At 56.5% G+C, this 15,128-nt stretch overlaps 2 protein-coding genes across 2 annotated transcripts; both read right to left on the bottom strand.

Moving 5' to 3' along the window:
• Positions 1 to 2,700: 2,700 nt before the first annotated feature.
• Positions 2,701 to 7,437, bottom strand: LOC130028758 (deoxyribonuclease-2-alpha-like). Its single transcript, XM_056119593.1, has 6 exons — positions 7,157 to 7,437; positions 6,849 to 7,029; positions 6,679 to 6,757; positions 5,897 to 6,061; positions 5,602 to 5,799; positions 2,701 to 3,357 (listed from the first exon to the last, which is right to left on the bottom strand). Exons 1-6 carry the CDS (start codon positions 7,249 to 7,251, stop codon positions 2,963 to 2,965), a joined length of 1,113 nt encoding a protein of 370 aa, XP_055975568.1. The 5' UTR covers positions 7,252 to 7,437; the 3' UTR covers positions 2,701 to 2,962.
• A 1,156-nt stretch (positions 7,438 to 8,593) lies between these two features.
• Positions 8,594 to 11,831, bottom strand: KLF1 (KLF transcription factor 1). Its single transcript, XM_056119602.1, has 3 exons — positions 11,723 to 11,831; positions 10,354 to 11,170; positions 8,594 to 8,971 (listed from the first exon to the last, which is right to left on the bottom strand). Exons 1-3 carry the CDS (start codon positions 11,807 to 11,809, stop codon positions 8,796 to 8,798), a joined length of 1,080 nt encoding a protein of 359 aa, XP_055975577.1. The 5' UTR covers positions 11,810 to 11,831; the 3' UTR covers positions 8,594 to 8,795.
• Positions 11,832 to 15,128: the final 3,297 nt, after the last annotated feature.

Genomic DNA, 15,128 nt, shown 5'->3' with positions numbered 1-15,128 from the left:
TGCAGGGCTGGAGGGGGGTTGTCTCGGATGTTCATATGATGAGAGCGATAGCACAGCGGTAGGGCATTTGCCTTACAAGCGGCCAACATGGCCGACCAGAGTTTGATTCCTCTGCCCCTCTCCAAGAGCCCGGCAAGCTACCGAGAGTACCTGCCCACACTGGCAGAGCCTGGCAAGCTCCCCGAGACGTATTTCAATATGCCAAACACAGTAACAACAAGTCTCATGATGGAGACGTTACTGGGCCCGCTTGAGCAAATCGATGAACAACGGGAGGACTTTATTTTAATTATTATTATTATTATTATTATAAGGGTGTTCCTAATCCCCATATATTCTTGTCTCGTTTTGGCCACACCTGGCAGTGCTCAGGGGTTATTCTTGACTCTGCACGCAGGAATCACTCCGGACGGGCGCGGGAACCATAGGAGATGCTGAGAATCGAACCCGGTCTGGTACCGTGCAAGGCCAGCGCCCTATCTGTTGTGTTGTCGTTCCAGCCCCGATCCCCATAGATTCTGCAGGTACAATTTCTTCTCTTCCAGTCCCCCAAACGCAGAAGTTCAGGGCAACGCTGAAGCTTTTCTAGGAGCAACATTATGACAGAACCCAAAGGCATTCGTGGCAGATTGCAGATTCTGGTGGGTCGCGGATTGCGCCCCTCCCAAGTCGGGGTCTCAGAAGATGCCGCCCACAGGGCAGAGGACTGGGAAAGGTCCCTGGCTGGGACCCGATTGGCTGTGAGACCAGCAGCTGCAGAGGATTGGCCAGATGAGGGGGCGGGACGCACGGGCCCGTGGTTTGTTTGGGGCGTGGCTGAGTGAGACTATATGGGCAGGCACGTAGGGGTGGGACCTAGAACGCTGAAGACAAGGACCAGCAAACGGACGAGGAGCTTGCCAAGACCCTTCAGTTCCCTCCTGCTCTGTGCTTCAATCAAAGTGTTCTGTGGCAAGTCTGGGAGGGGGTGAGATTAAACTCAGAGGAAGGTTTATGCAAGGGGCGGGGCTAGCAGAGAAGAGGGCCCAAGCCCAGGGGCGGGGCCCTGGGAGACGAGGCGGGGCCGGGGGAGGGTGTGGGGAGACGGGGCGGGGCCAGGTCGGCCTGGGTTTGGTTCACCTGGGCAGGCACTGCTGGATGAATCCGCAGAGCCGTACTCCAGGGCTCACTCCCGAGCAGTGGGTGAGAAATGGACAAGCAAAGGCAGCGCCATGACAGGCTCATAAAGAAGCCGGAAGAAGGTAGAACTAGGTTTCGGTTGCCGAATCCCAGGAGTTGAGCAGTTACCTGGAATCTAGTCATGAGTTCCCCTGAAGTGAATTAGCCCTGGTAAGGTAAGGGTTACCAATCAGATGCAGGTAGGGAAGCCCCCTCTCCCCCAGAGAACCCTTATGTAACTCTTACAGAATCTTAGCTCTAACAGAACTCCAACTTATAACCAATCAGCTAAGTACCAGTAGTGGAAAGCCCCTCAGACTGTGGCCAAAAGGGCTGTCCGAAGAAAGTCCCTGTTACATAATGTTATGGTATAAAAGCCGCTCACTTTTTTTTAAATATATATATTATTTTTAATAGTGGGACATCATGAGGTACAGTTGCAGACTTACACATTTTTGTGCTTGGGTTCCAATTATACAATGATCAAAATACCCATCCCTCCACCAGTGCCCATCTCCCACCACCACGGATCCCAGTATCCCTCCCACCCCCCTTCCCCCCCATCCACCCCTGCCTCTGTGGCAGGGCATTCCCTTTTCTTCTCTCTCTCTTATTGAGTGTTGTGGTTTGCAAAAGAGGCAATGGGTGACAATCATGTTTGGTCTATAGTCTACTTTCAAGCCGCTCACTTTTGAGACTTGGGACCGCTCGTTCCGAGAAGGCTGCCCCTGTGTTGGTGAGGAGGTTGAGGGCCCTAGCTCGAGCTAGCCAATACAGACCCTTTGCTTATTGCATCGCGACTTGTCTTCGTGTGATTCCTCTGGGGAGACCCGGCCCGGTTTAACATGGGGGTCTGGAGAGATGACGAGCTGGTGCATGGGGTCTGGGACAGCCTCAGGTGGGATATAGGGGGACGCTGGATCAGATTGGAAAGGGGAGCAGGGCATGTTCAGCACCCGGGGCACACAGGAGCAGACGGTAGGTGGGGCGCTGGTGAGGCTGCAGGTCAGACTGTGAGGCCATATGAGGAGTGCGAGCATCCTGGGGGTCAGGGTCAGTGTAATGGGGTGGGGTAAGGTGGGGGGAGCTGATTCCTCAACTCTGGGACCAGTGGACAGGATGCTCACAGGGGTAGGTCTGGGTGCGCACTCTTGGCAGCGGGCTCACTACCCCTTTCGCAACGCACATACCAACTTTTAAACCAGTGCGTCCTGTGCTCTGTACATATGCACAACATAAAGCACTCCCCATGCCCTGGGAGCATCCTGGGGCTCCCCATTCCCTCCCCAGCAAGAACAGCCATCTCTGCGTGGGATGCAGTTATTCTTCGGGGGGCACACCGCACGAGGTTCAGGGGTACTCCTGGCTCTACACTGAGAAATTTCTTCTGGCCATGCTCAGGGGACCATAAGGGATGCTGGGAATCAAACCAGGGTCAGCCATATACTTACGTTGCTCCGGCCCCCCATTTCTGTTCTGAAGCCCTGCACCCCCCAAACAGAGGGTCAACAGCACCATCTTCCAAATCCTTTTATTTTTCTAGTAATCAGAGGTAGCTAGTCTGCTCCCTCTCCATTTTTTTTTTTTAATGATAATGTTTTGTTTTCTTTGGTTTTGGTTTGGGGGCCTCACCCGGCAGAGCTCAAAACTTACTCCTGTTACTCCTGGCTCTGCTCTCAGGAATTACTCCAGTCAGTGCTCAGGAAATTATATGGGACGCCAGTTATCAATCCCGGGTGGACTGAGTGCAAGATACACACCCTATCCACTACACTATCTCTTCAGCACCACCCTGCTGCCCATTTCACAGATGAGCAGACTGAGTCACAGTTGGTGCTGCCCACAGGTGAGAAGGCCAACCACCCTGACAGGGCTCCCAGGTCTTCACCAGCGGCTGGAAGGCCTTCCAGAGAGCGGGCAGCTGGGCACACAGGATGCCCCCACCCCGGTGCTCTTCCCCAAGGTTCCGATTCATGTCGCCCACACAGGCCCAGGGTCCTTTGGGGGCCACACACCACTTGGAGTGGTCCTCTGTGGCACTGAAGCTGGGCCCGGCGGGGCCAGGGAAGGCGGTCTGGGTCACATCCAGCACATGGTAGGCCCCAGAGCAGTTGGAGGGCAGTATGCCATGGGAATTGGGCCAGAATTGCACCTGCAGGTCGCTGCCCAGGGCTTCTGCCAGCCAGCCAGAGTACAGGTCTGCAGAGAAAGGAAGGAGGGCACAGGCAGGTCAGGGGCCCCACCAGGGCTTCCCTAGGCTACGTCCCCTCTTTCAGTTCAGAGCCCCCAGTTTCAGTTCTTGGTCACCTGGGGCAGCTACAGATTATATAGATTTGGGGGGGGATTGGGGACCTCCCAAGCGGTGGTCTGGGTGCTACACCCTGCAATTCAATGCCTGGGTCCAAGGACAAGGTGTGCCTGACCCCTGCCATGACGGAGATGACCCAGACCATCCTGGGATGCTTGGGGCCCCAGTCATGCCTTATGGAGGTGGGTCAACCCCACGTCAGAGGCATGCTCTGTTCTGGTCCCCGGATTCTGAGGATTAACAGCCTGACTAAACAATAGGGTGGGTGTAGGGGGGATAGGCAACCCCCAGAGGTGCTACAGGGAGACCACACAGTGCCGGCGTCAGACCCTGGTTCAGGCCGGAGATTCAGCGCAGGACTTGCAGGACTTGAGGAGTCCAACTCACATGCAGCCCATTGGGGTGGTTCCATCCCTTGTGCTGCATCTGGTTGTCTGAGCACCTCCGGGAGTATACCCAAAGCACCAAGCAGGGAGTAAGCCCTGAGCCAAGCCCAAACAAAAGCCAAAAGTCACATCCATGCGAGCTCTCCCTCACGCAACACAGGAACATTGCCTCTGGAATCATTTCCCCAGGTCCCACCTTGTTAGGTTTGTTTTGGGGCCACACCTGGTGATGTTCAGGGCTTACTCCTAACTCTGCATTCAGGGGTCACTCCTGGCAGTGCTTGGAGGACGGTAGGGATGCCGGAGATTGAACCCGGTGGGCTGCATGCTGGCAGGGATCCACCGCAGCATACTATCGCTCTGGCCCTTTATCTTCCCTTCTTAAAAAAATAGATAGAAGTGGGGGCTGGAGAGATAGCACAGCGGGTAGGGCGTTTGCCTTGCACGCGGCCGACCCGGTTTCGATTTCCAGCATCCCATATGGTTCCCTGAGCACCGCCAGGAGTAACTCCTGAGTGCAGAGCCAGGAGTAACCCCTGTGCATCGCCAGGTGTGACCCAAAAAACAAACAAAAAAAATTAAAAAATAAATAGGAGCTATATTCAGTGGTGTTTGTCACTCCTGGAGAAACTTAGCCCAGCGGTGCTCAGACCAGGGCTACATCCAACGGCTCCACGTGGTGTTCGAGGACACGGCTTAGAAGTGGAGCATTTGCCCTGCTTCTGTGGAGCCCTGGATTCAATGCTGGGCACCACAAAATAAAGGGCGAAGACACAGGAGAGTTCTCTGGTCCCTCACAATGACCCTTTAAAGCAAATGTCAGGGTGCCAGGGCGTTAGTACAGCAGGTGAAGCACTTGCCTTGCATGAGTCTAACCTGGGTTTAATCCCTGGCACCATATATGGTCCCCTGAGCCTGCCAAGAGTGATCCCTGAACACAGAGCCAGGAGTAAACCTTGGAAACCATCCATCGTCACCAAAAAGCCAAGGAAAGCAAGCAAGCAAGCAAGCACGCAAATTAGTTAGCTGTTATGGGGAGTGGGGGTAGGAAAGGAAGTGGAGCAGGTAAGGTATTACCTAAGCTGGCCGGGGTTCAAACCCTGGCACATACCAGGAGTGATCTCCGAGCATAGAGCCAGAAATAAACCCTGAGCACTGCTGGGTGAGGCCCAAAGGACAACACAAAACAATATGCAGATACCAATCTCCCCATTTTTCAGATGGGGAAATTCAGGTTCCAGTTAAATTACATATCAGAGGCCAGAGGAAACGCTCAATTGGCTGAGCTCACGCTTGGCAAGCAGGAAGGCTGAGTTCAGTCACTGCACTGCACGGTCCCAAAGCCACTGGGAGCAGGCCCTGAGCACACCCTCAGGGGTGACCAGGTATGACCCAAAATATGGAAGGGAAAAAGAAAACACAGGGGCCAGAGCGATAGCACAGCAGGGAGGGCATTTGCCTTGTATGTGACCGATCCGGGTTCAGTGCCCACCATCCTATAGGGTTCCCCGAGCACCGCCAGGAATAATCCCTGAGTGCAGAGCCAGGAGTAACACCTGAGCATCAGGTGTGACCCAAAAAGCCAAAACCAAGCAAACAAAGAAACAAAAAACCCACCTCCTCCAAGCAGAAACTTTGCACCCAGGCCGACTCTACTCCCTGGGGAGGACCCATGTCCCTCACCTGCCTCAGAGAGGGGCACATGGACACCCCATTACAGAGCCTAAAGCCCTCAAACCCAGGGCTCACCATCTCCAAACTTTCCAAACTTGGCAAAACTCTGGAAGGTGGCCCCAGCCTGGGACGTGAGTGTCACAGTGCTGTTCCAGGGCCCCTGGCGAACATGGTGGCCCTTTATCACCTCTACCAGGTCCGGGAATTTCTCAGCGAAGGGTCCTTCCAGCTGCTTGTCATACACCAGGGGGTAAGTGTAGGTCAGCTGTCTGCCTGGAGCCAGAGGGCAGGAGAAGATGAGGAAGGGGCCCTGGGTTCCACTTACAGGCTTGGAAATGGGCCTCCCCACCGCCTGCCTGTCCACACTCACCAATCGCCACAAACTGGCCCAGGGGAAAAGACACGCAGAGTAGCATCTGCCCGTAGGTTCGGGCGTTGGGGGGCCAGTGGTAGGCGCCAGAGGAGGCAGGCGGAGGAAATCGCGGCACGCTGTGTATCAGCCACAAGCCCCCTTGTTGATCCAGGAGTACCACCCCTGGGTCAGAGACAGTGATGAGGCCACTGCAGAGGCCTCCAGCAGGCGCATGTCCCCCTGGGCAGGGGAGCAGGTGTGGGACATGCCACGCTCTATCCACACCTCCATTCCCCAGGCAGCAGGAAAGAGCATTAACATGAGGCAGAGGGCTGGGGTTCGCCATACCCCCACCCCACACAGATACTGTTGGGAAATGCTCAGGCCCACCACACATCCCAACCTGCCCCAGTATTTGTTCAGGGGCCACACCCAGTGGCATGCAGGGCTAGTTCCTGAATTTGTGCTCAGGGATCACTCCTGTCAGGACTCAGAGGACCAGATGGGATGCTGAGGCAGAACCCAGGTCTCTATGCAAGACCAGCGCCCTACTCGCTGTACTCTCTCTCCAGCCCTGCCCAGTTATGACTGAGTTTTGGGGCCACATCTGGCTCTGCACAGAGGTTATTTGTGGCTCTGCTCAGAAATTATTCCTGGTGGTGCTCGGGGGAACCTATGGGCTGCCGGGGATCAAAATCTGGTTGGCGTGTGCAAGGCAAACGCCCTCCCCGCTGTGCTATCCCTCTGGCCCACGCCCAGGTATTATTAACTGAGAAACGCTTAGACACCCAAAGTCTCACCCTTCGTGTGCCCCCGGCTGGAAACGGCCTCATCCGCTGTGGAATTAGGAGGTTGGTCATTGTAGAGCAAGAAGGCGAGCTGGAGCGGGAGATGGAGCTGCACTGTTAAGGTTTTCCTCCAAATCCAGCCCCTCTCCTGGCCCCCACATGTCAGCCCCGCGCTCTATCACCTGGCTGGCGTTGTTCCGGTACAGCGGCAGTAGAGTGCGACCCACCGCGCCCTGCGAGCTGCTGATGGAGTCCACGCCCTCCTGCCAGCCCCCGGAACTGGCGTCCAAGTACTTGTACCGCAGACCCGTCTGCCCGGCCGCCCCGGGCCCGCTGTGGGCCGGAAGCTTGTAAACAACGAACCTGCAGTTTGGGGAACGCACAGAGGAGGAAGAAGGCAGGAGGAGGAAGAAAAGTTAGCCAAGGCTTCACCCAGGAGCGCAGCGGTCTCCGGTCCAACCCGGGGCATGATCAGCACCGACGCACTCACCAGTCCACTGGCCCGCCAGAGTCCCCGATGCAAGTCAGGGTCCCTGCAGGGACCCACAGCAGCGCGGCCAGCAGCAGCGGGCTCAAGGCGGCCATGGAGCTGACGAGGGTCGAGGGACCAGTATCCGGGCCGCAGGGCGCTGGGTCACGAGCTGGGGCAGGTCCGGCCCCCAGAGACTTCCACTTCCCCAAACCGGTCGGGGAACCAGTGCGTAGACATCTTTGAGTGCGGAGACTCCGCCCGCTCAGCGAGACGCAGAGATTGAAAAGGCGGCAGCGGCCCGCCGGGGGCGGGGCTTCGCGCCACGCGTCCACGCCCACCCGGACCGCTAGCTAGGCCCCGCCCTCTAGCTCGGCTCCAGTGTCGCCCCCAGTGGTCAGGTGACCTCAGGCCCGACTCCGACTCCCCTCTGGACCAATCACAGCTCTCCCCTCTCCCCTCGCCCCGCTTCCGCCTCCCCAAGTGGCTCTAATTGCAAGGCCGACTTCCGCCGCACCCCGAGTCTCCCCAGGTTTGGTGATCAGACACGAATTTGGATATTCTTTTTGGTCACACCTGGCGATGCTTAGGGGTTACTCCTGGCTCTGCACTCAGGAATTACCCCTGGCGGTGCTCGGGAGACCATAATGGATGTTGGGAATCGAACCCGGTTTGGCCGCATGCAAGGCAAACGCCCTACCCGCTGTGCTATCACTCCAGCCCCTGAATATTCTTTTTTCTGTTTCACAGTCTTAAGTCTAATACTTGTTACTTTTTCTCTGTCTCTCGTTTTGTTTGGGGGCCACCCCGGCAGTACTGAGCGACTATCTCGGGATGCGCTGGGGAATCATAGGGTGCTGCATACAAGGGGTTAACCCTGTACTGTCTCCAACTGACCTGGACTCTCAGGAGGCGCTTGCATCTGACAGCCCCCTTTTTCTGGAGGGTCTTTAACTCTGCTTGTCTTTTTTGGGTACCCTTTGAACAAAGCAAGGGGTCTCTTTCACTACTGGTGTATCGGAAGTGCTCTGGGGCTGGCCTGAGGGTATGAAATGCAGTGACCAGTGCCCGTGAATGTCCCTGGAATTCAAGCCTGTACCCTGATGGGCTGAGGGGTGGGAGGAGGGTGACACGCCTGCAGTGCAAGAGGCACATGATCCCCATAAGTATCTCTGAGGAGGCTCTCAGCCTCCTCCCCTCTTTCAGATCCCAAAACCCACAAAATCAGGCCAACACTGAAGCTTTATCTGGCAGAGACATTTTGACAGGGCCAAAGCTATTCACAGCAGACTATAGACCCCTGCAGGTCATGGAGTGTGCCCCCACCCCTCAGACCAGGGTCTCTGGGAAGCCTCAGCCCACAGCCCTGCCCCCTTTCAAGCCCACTGTGAGTTGGGTCATCCCAGGTGAGTCTATCCAGAGTGAGTTTCCCCCTGAATCCGAGGTCGGTAACACATTGTCACTGTGACCATTGGGTGTCTTTCTCTGGTTCTTGTTTCTGGAGACGAGGGAGCTTCTCTCACAGGCTCCCCTGACTCTGAGCCTGTCCTTGGGCCTTCAGTGGCTTTGTAGGACTGGGCTAGGGTCCTCCAGAGAGGAAACCCCAATGAGGTCTTGTTCCATCCCTGTCCATGGAAGGTCCAAGTGGCAGGACGGGAGCTCAGAGGTGGCGCTTCATGTGCAAAGCCAGGTGATCGGAGCGTGAGAAGGCCCTCGGGCAGAGCCTGCAGCGGAAGGGACGCTGTCCTGTGTGCTTCCGGTAATGGCGGGTTAGCTCATCTGAGCGGGCAAACTTCCAGCCACATCCATCCCACGTGCAGGCATAGGGCTTCTCCCCTGGAGGGCAATGAGGAAAGTAAGCACCATCGTCTGTCCAATACCACCCCATACCGGGGCCTCCCACCCCTGGGGCTGCTGAACTCATGTGCTCAGCCTTAGCCAAAGTCAAGATGAAGCAAATTGACCCTTAAGATTCCAAGTGGACTCTTCTTCAGCACGAAGCTCCCCCTGCGCCCCCAGAGACTTAGCCTTCTTCTCTGCCTGCACCCTGGCATCTTGCCCACGCCCATTTTCCTTTCCTAAGTCCAAGACCCTACCTTTGCCACACCTTCTGTTCCCTCATACTCTTCCCTGCATCCCAAATCCATCCCATCTTTTCGTTTGGTGCCGGCCCTCTTTTCCAGCTTACAAGGGACCCTCTAGCTGCTGCCCAGCTCTGCCCCTGATCTGGGACCTCCACTTGATACTCCAGGCTTTGGCACTTTTGCCAACCTGGTCTTTCCCACCTGTGCCTTGGGATGCTACGTGTGTGTGAGAATGATACAGCACAGAGTCTCAAATATAGTAGGCAAGAAAAACTTAACTGTGCTACACCCCAGCACCCGTTCTCTGGGTGTATCTCCAAATATAGACCTCATTTCTCCTCCTTTTCCTCTTTGTCCCACCTTGTTTTTGACTTGGGATCCAGCTTTTCTTTCTTCCTTTCTTTTTTTCTTTTTTGCTTTTTGGGTCACACCCAGAGATGCTCAGGGGTTACTCCTGGCTCTGCACTCAGGAATTACTCCTGACGGTGCACGGGGGTTCCCTATGGGATGCCGGGGATCAAATCTAGGTTGGCCGCGTGCAAGGCAAACACCCTACCCGCTGTACTATCGCTCCAGCCCCTATCCAGCTTTTCTTATGACTGATCACCACCCTTTCTTTCCCAGTTTCTTCATTCATGTACAGGTCTCTGACAAGAACCTAGCTACATCCCCTACAGTTTGTATGCCCCTTGGCAAATGCAGCCGTGGCTGCAGCCCCTGAGTCCCCAAACTCTGCTTGCTCCATAATAGCACATCCCTGGCATACCAAGCTAGTCCCTACCCGCACTTGGTGCGGGGCTCTTCTCTCTACGTTTAGGTACCAGACTTTTTGCTCCTCAGCCTGTTCCCATCAGTCTTCTGCTACAGCACCCCTGCCAGTCCTCAGTGTCTACTTGCCTCCCGAACCCGCATTGTGCGGCGGATGCTTTGACCTTACTCCTGAGACGCCTTTACCCAGTGCCCAGAGTCCCATGCCTCAGACCAAAACCTTCTTCCGTTAGCCAATAAACTACAGGCCCCGCCCCCAATCGCATGGTCCCGCCCCGTGCGCGGACCCGCCCTGGTGTAGCCAGTCCGCTGCCCCGTTTCCCCTCTGGCCCCGCCCCTTTCCCCGCCCCGGCCCCGCCTTCTCACCCGTGTGCGTGCGCAGATGCGCCTTCAGGTGCGAGCTCTTGGTGTAGCTCTTGTCGCAGCCCGGGTGCGTGCACGCGTGCGCCGCCTGCTTCCTGCGCGGGCACGAGCTCCGGCTGCGCTTGGAGGTTGCGGTCTCCCCGGTTCCTCCAGACTCTCCTGTGTTCCACGCGAGTCCTACACTCGCTGAGCCGGACCCCAGACGGCTTAGGAAGGAGGGGTTCGCGACGGGTCCTGACGCGGGAGCCCGGAGCCCGCGGAAGAACTGGAAGTGCCCTTGGTACTGCGGCGCCGAGTACAGCGCAGGGTACCCGGACAGCAGCCCGTAGGGGGCGCCCGGTGCTGTGGGCACAGAAAGGCCGGTCCGCGGGAAGTAGCTGCTCGGGGTGGCCGCCCCCGGACTCGGGTACAGCGGATGCAAAGGCAGCGCCTTTGGCTCGGGGGCCGGGACCAGGGCTGGACCCACGAAGGCATCAGGGACTGGGGCTCGGGGCGCCGCGCGCGCCCAGCTTGGATGCTCTTCGGGACCCAAGAACCCAGACACCAGCCCCTGGCTGCCCGCATAGGCTCCGATAGTCTCAGGGGGCGGCGGGAATTGAGCCCCCGGACCTTCAGCGGGTGCCCGAGAGCAGGCCTGGGCTGCGCCTCCCGGCTCTGGGCACTGGAAGTTGGTGAGGAGAAGGTCTAGGTCCCAGGCGCTGACCGTGTCTCTCGCATCCTCTTGTTCCTTCGAGGGTACATCCTCCGACTCCTGTTTCACGTGGAGGGGCGGTTCCGGCGGGCCAGGCCCCAGGTCCTGTCCCTCCTCTGAGCGCCACCACTGCGGGGAGGGAGCCAGGACAGCAGCGTGAGGCTTCCAATGACCAGGGACACAGGAGGCCAGGTAGCCCCCAATGGAGCAAGGCGCCAGGCTCCCAGGCATGGGGTCCTGTGCTGGCCTGTCTCGCAGTGGGGGCCCCTCCCGCCCCCCCAGCTCCTAGCTCCGAGCCTCTCTGGCTGGCTGGAGGGAGGAGATAAGCTCACAGTATCTGGAACCGCACGCAGGCCTGGGGGAAGGGGTGCCAGGGATGGAATGGCGGGGGCGGGGGAACATAGCCCTGCCTCGGTTTACCCATTGAATTTCCCTCTCCTTCACTGAACCCCATTAAGAGACTTCCAAGATTAATCCCCAGATGTCCCCTAAACATATTCATCATTCCTCTGTATTTGGGGTCTACTCCACACTCCGCTCCCCGTCTCAAGCTCCTGAGACACAAAACCCCCCTCTGTGACCACATTCGGATCCCTGGCCTGGATGGGGATCCTTGGAAAGTTGCGCATGAACCCCTGGTTCCGTGACCGCAGCCAGGGACCCCAGCCCCCCTGAGCCCACCTTGAGGAAGTCATCCTGTGAATCCAGGAAGGGACCCAGGGTGGTCAGCGTGCTGAAGGACGGCAAGGCTGTGTCCGCCGTGGCCATGCCGCAGCCCACCGCCACCTCAGGCCTCCTCTCCCTTGGCCGCCTTGTGGGTTCTGAGGCGCCTATGGCCCCTCGGAGCCTCCGCGCCGCCTTCAGCTGATTGGCTGCAGCCCCTGATAAGGGCAGGCAAGGAGGGGATCGCTGTTTCTGGGGGACAGAGCTCACCTCGACCTGTGTGGTGAGCCTCCAGACACAGCCAGTGCCCAAGCCACATGAGATGTCAGCAGTTGGGCGTTCAGAGGTTGGGGGTGTTAAATATTGGGGTTCCAGGAGGTGTATGAAATGAGACCCAGGATGTTCAGAGGAGGAGTCACTGGGTGGGTCCTGCCCCCCACAAACGCCTCCAAGAAGGGGGACAGGCATGATGGGATTTCTGGGAAGGGACTTTAAGCCCCACCCGACTGGGACCACGCAGCCCCCCTCCTGAGCCCCATACACAGGGGCCACTGTGCTGATGGCGGGACTTGGCATGAACCGTCTGCCAAGCTGAGGATTATCAGCCGCCGCAGATGCTTCGGAGTGCTATCAGGAGGGCGCCCGCCTGTCAGCCCAGGCTCCAAGTCTCATGGCCATGAGCGCTTGGTCTGCACCCTCACTTCATGCTTCCTGACTTTGAAGCAACCCAGGATGGGGGCCCAGAGCAGCCTCTAACTCTGAAGCCCCTGGCAGCTGGTGGTGTTTCAGCTGTGGCATGTGGAGAGATGCCCCTCCTGTGTGGGGAAACTCGAGAGTCAGGACCGGAAGTGGCTGACCTGCTGGACAGATGCCCCAGTCTCCGCAATCGACAGGGCCCAGCAGCTGCTAAATTTTGTCTTTTGGGGGCAATCTAGACCATGCACAGGCATGCCATCAACAAATACACACACACACGTCACACCTGGTGATGCTCAGGGGTTACTCTTGGCTGTACACTGCGAAATTACTCCTGGCATGCTCAGGGATGCTGGAGATTGAACCAGGTCAGCTGTGTGCAAGGCAAGTGCCTTACCTGCTATACTATTGCTCCAGCCCCATTTTTCTTATTATCTGGTATGGGGGACCATACCCAGCCGTGATCAGGGCTTACTCCTGAGTTTGTGCTCAAGGATCACTCCTGGAGGTGCCCAAGGGACCATATGTAGTGTCATGAATTGAACCCAGGTCAGTCATGTGCAAGGCAAGCTCTTTATCTGCTGCAGTATCTCTCTGGCCCTTTCTGACCTCCGAGGGGGAGGAACATGAGCCTCTGTACTAGGTACCTCTGCTGGTGGCCTGGGAGCCCAGTGGGCAGCGTGGACACACAACACGGGCGTATGTTCAGAGTCACACACACACTCTGCATTGGCAAAGTGGCGCCAATTTCTGCTCCCTTTATCAGGCAGAACGGGGAGCTCTGCGCAGATAATTGTTCTCTGTCTCCTAGACCATGCACAGACACGCAATCGACAAACACCAAAGTACAGCTATCCATGGTGCCGGTACCTACTGTCCCCCACAATGCCTGCAGTAAGAGATTTCCAGGGCCAGAGGGGCTGGAGTGATAGTACAGCAGGTAGGGAATTTGCCCCACATATAACAGTCCTGGGTTTGATCCCCGGCACCCCAGAGGGTCCCCTGAGCCAGCCAGGAGTGATCCCTGCAAAGCCAAGACAAACCCCTGGGTGTGGCCCCAAACAAAACAAAACAAAAAATAATTCCAGAGTCAGAGACAGAGTACAGTGGTAAAGTACTTGTCTGTTCACAAGCACCACTTATGGTCCCCTGAGCCCCACCAGGTGGTCCCAAACCAGAAAGAATATAGAAATTCGTATAAATTCATGCATACACAGGTGGTAAGCCCACTCCACACGGCACATTCTCACACAGGGGACGACAAACACACTTTAGCTACAATTATGCAAACACTTGGGATTCCTGGATATGTCTGCACAAAAGTGGAGGTTGTACGGTCACCCAAGCTCCCAGAATATGAACAGGCTATGAAACACACAATCATGCACAAAAACGCAGTGACACAACGCCACATACAATCACAGGCAACATTGTGTAAAGTTTACAACCATACAGGTCCCGCCTCCCGTCACTGACACACATTTGTGTATCTGTGTGTGTGTGTGGTGGAAGGGTCACACCCAGCCGTGTGCAGAGCTCCTTGGCACTTAGAGGACCGTATGTTGCTGGTACTTGAACCCAGGGCCCCTCACATGCATGGCCAGTGCTCCAACGCTGCACCGCACCCGTAGCACACATCATTAGGGATGTGGAGAAGGAGGCCACACCAGGTGGAGTTTAGAGGCTTTCAGGCCCATACCCAGTGGTGACTGGGGGCCAAGCAGTGCCAGAGATCCAAGTCAGGATTTGGCTCATGTGTCCTTTTGCTAGGGACAAACCCCTGGTCCTCACCTTCTTTAGTAACACTATTGCATTGCCAATCCTCAGCAGCAGGGGGCGCACCTGGTCAAAATCAGACAACTACTAGACGCTGAACTGAGTCACAACCTCCAGCGTAGACCCACACATTATTGGAGTGAGTGGGCTGTAAATGCATCACACAAAAAGACCAAAAAAAATTATCGTGTACTATCAGGTGGGAGGAGGAATAGTCTTTTTTTTAGTCACAGCCAGTAATGATACTTAGGGCTTACTCCTGGCTCTGCACTCAGGAATTACTCCTGGCAGTCCTTGGTGACCCTTTGGGATGCCAGGGAGGGAACCCGGGTCTGTCACATGCCAGGCAAATTCCTTCCCTGCTCCAGCCCTAAAGTATTTTTAAAAATCAGTTTAAAAGCTGAAGAGAAGGGGGTATAGTGCCTCCAGCAGGTCAATCTGTACCTGTGAGGCGAGTGCATCAACAGCCTGATGGTGCCTTCAGACTTCCAGATACCCCAGTATTGCTGCTGTGCCTTTGGCCAGACCCCAAAAACTTGGGGCAAAGTTTGCCAAGAAAGTAAACTGCCAAAAGTTAGGTATGTGGGAGACACACCCACAAACCACCTCCGGCTCAGCTATATAATTGGAGGCATGGCCTCTCTGGTTCTTGATCAAAATGCTTAATGGCTATGATCCCAGAGACTCAGAAACAAATCTCGAAAGCCAATGGCTTTTGGCAGAAATGTGTCCGGTCCCTGCAGTAGGTTACCGGCACTGGGCCACCCCAGGTGGGATAGGTTTCGTGCCTTAGCCTGTTCCCCCTGGCGGCCTGATGGCCATCATCCTCTAGAGGCCACTGGACAGTCAGGTTTGGGCCCTCAGTGATGAGATACGCGGAGCCTCACGGGATGGGGGTGGAGCTGGTCCTTTCCTCCCCACCCCAATGAAACCCCAAGTCGCTGCCCATGAA

This window comes from Sorex fumeus, unplaced genomic scaffold (genome assembly GCF_029834395.1).
Source record: "Sorex fumeus unplaced genomic scaffold, SorFum_2.1 ptg000041l, whole genome shotgun sequence".
Classification (NCBI taxonomy): domain Eukaryota; kingdom Metazoa; phylum Chordata; class Mammalia; order Eulipotyphla; family Soricidae; genus Sorex; species Sorex fumeus.
Note: the sequence above shows the minus strand (reverse complement) of the source record. Positions and strands in the feature narration are given on the sequence as shown.

What these genes read in the sequence shown, in the direction of transcription:
- KLF1 (XM_056119602.1), bottom strand. Translation starts at nt 11,809, where the DNA reads ATGGCCACGGCGGACACAGCCTTGCCGTCCTTCAGCACGCTGACCACC. An exon ending in CACAGGATGACTTCCTCAAG is followed by an intron (nt 11,171 to 11,722) that starts GTGGGCTCAGGG and finishes CCCTCCCCGCAG; the next exon opens with TGGTGGCGCTCAGAGGAGGG. An exon ending in GCATCTGCGCACGCACACGG is followed by an intron (nt 8,972 to 10,353) that starts GTGAGAAGGCGG and finishes ATTGCCCTCCAG; the next exon opens with GGGAGAAGCCCTATGCCTGC.
- LOC130028758 (XM_056119593.1), bottom strand. Translation starts at nt 7,251, where the DNA reads ATGGCCGCCTTGAGCCCGCTGCTGCTGGCCGCGCTGCTGTGGGTCCCT. An exon ending in ACCGGAACAACGCCAGCCAG is followed by an intron (nt 6,758 to 6,848) that starts GTGATAGAGCGC and finishes CTCCCGCTCCAG; the next exon opens with CTCGCCTTCTTGCTCTACAA. An exon ending in GTTTGGAAAGTTTGGAGATG is followed by an intron (nt 3,358 to 5,601) that starts GTGAGCCCTGGG and finishes CTTTCTCTGCAG; the next exon opens with ACCTGTACTCTGGCTGGCTG.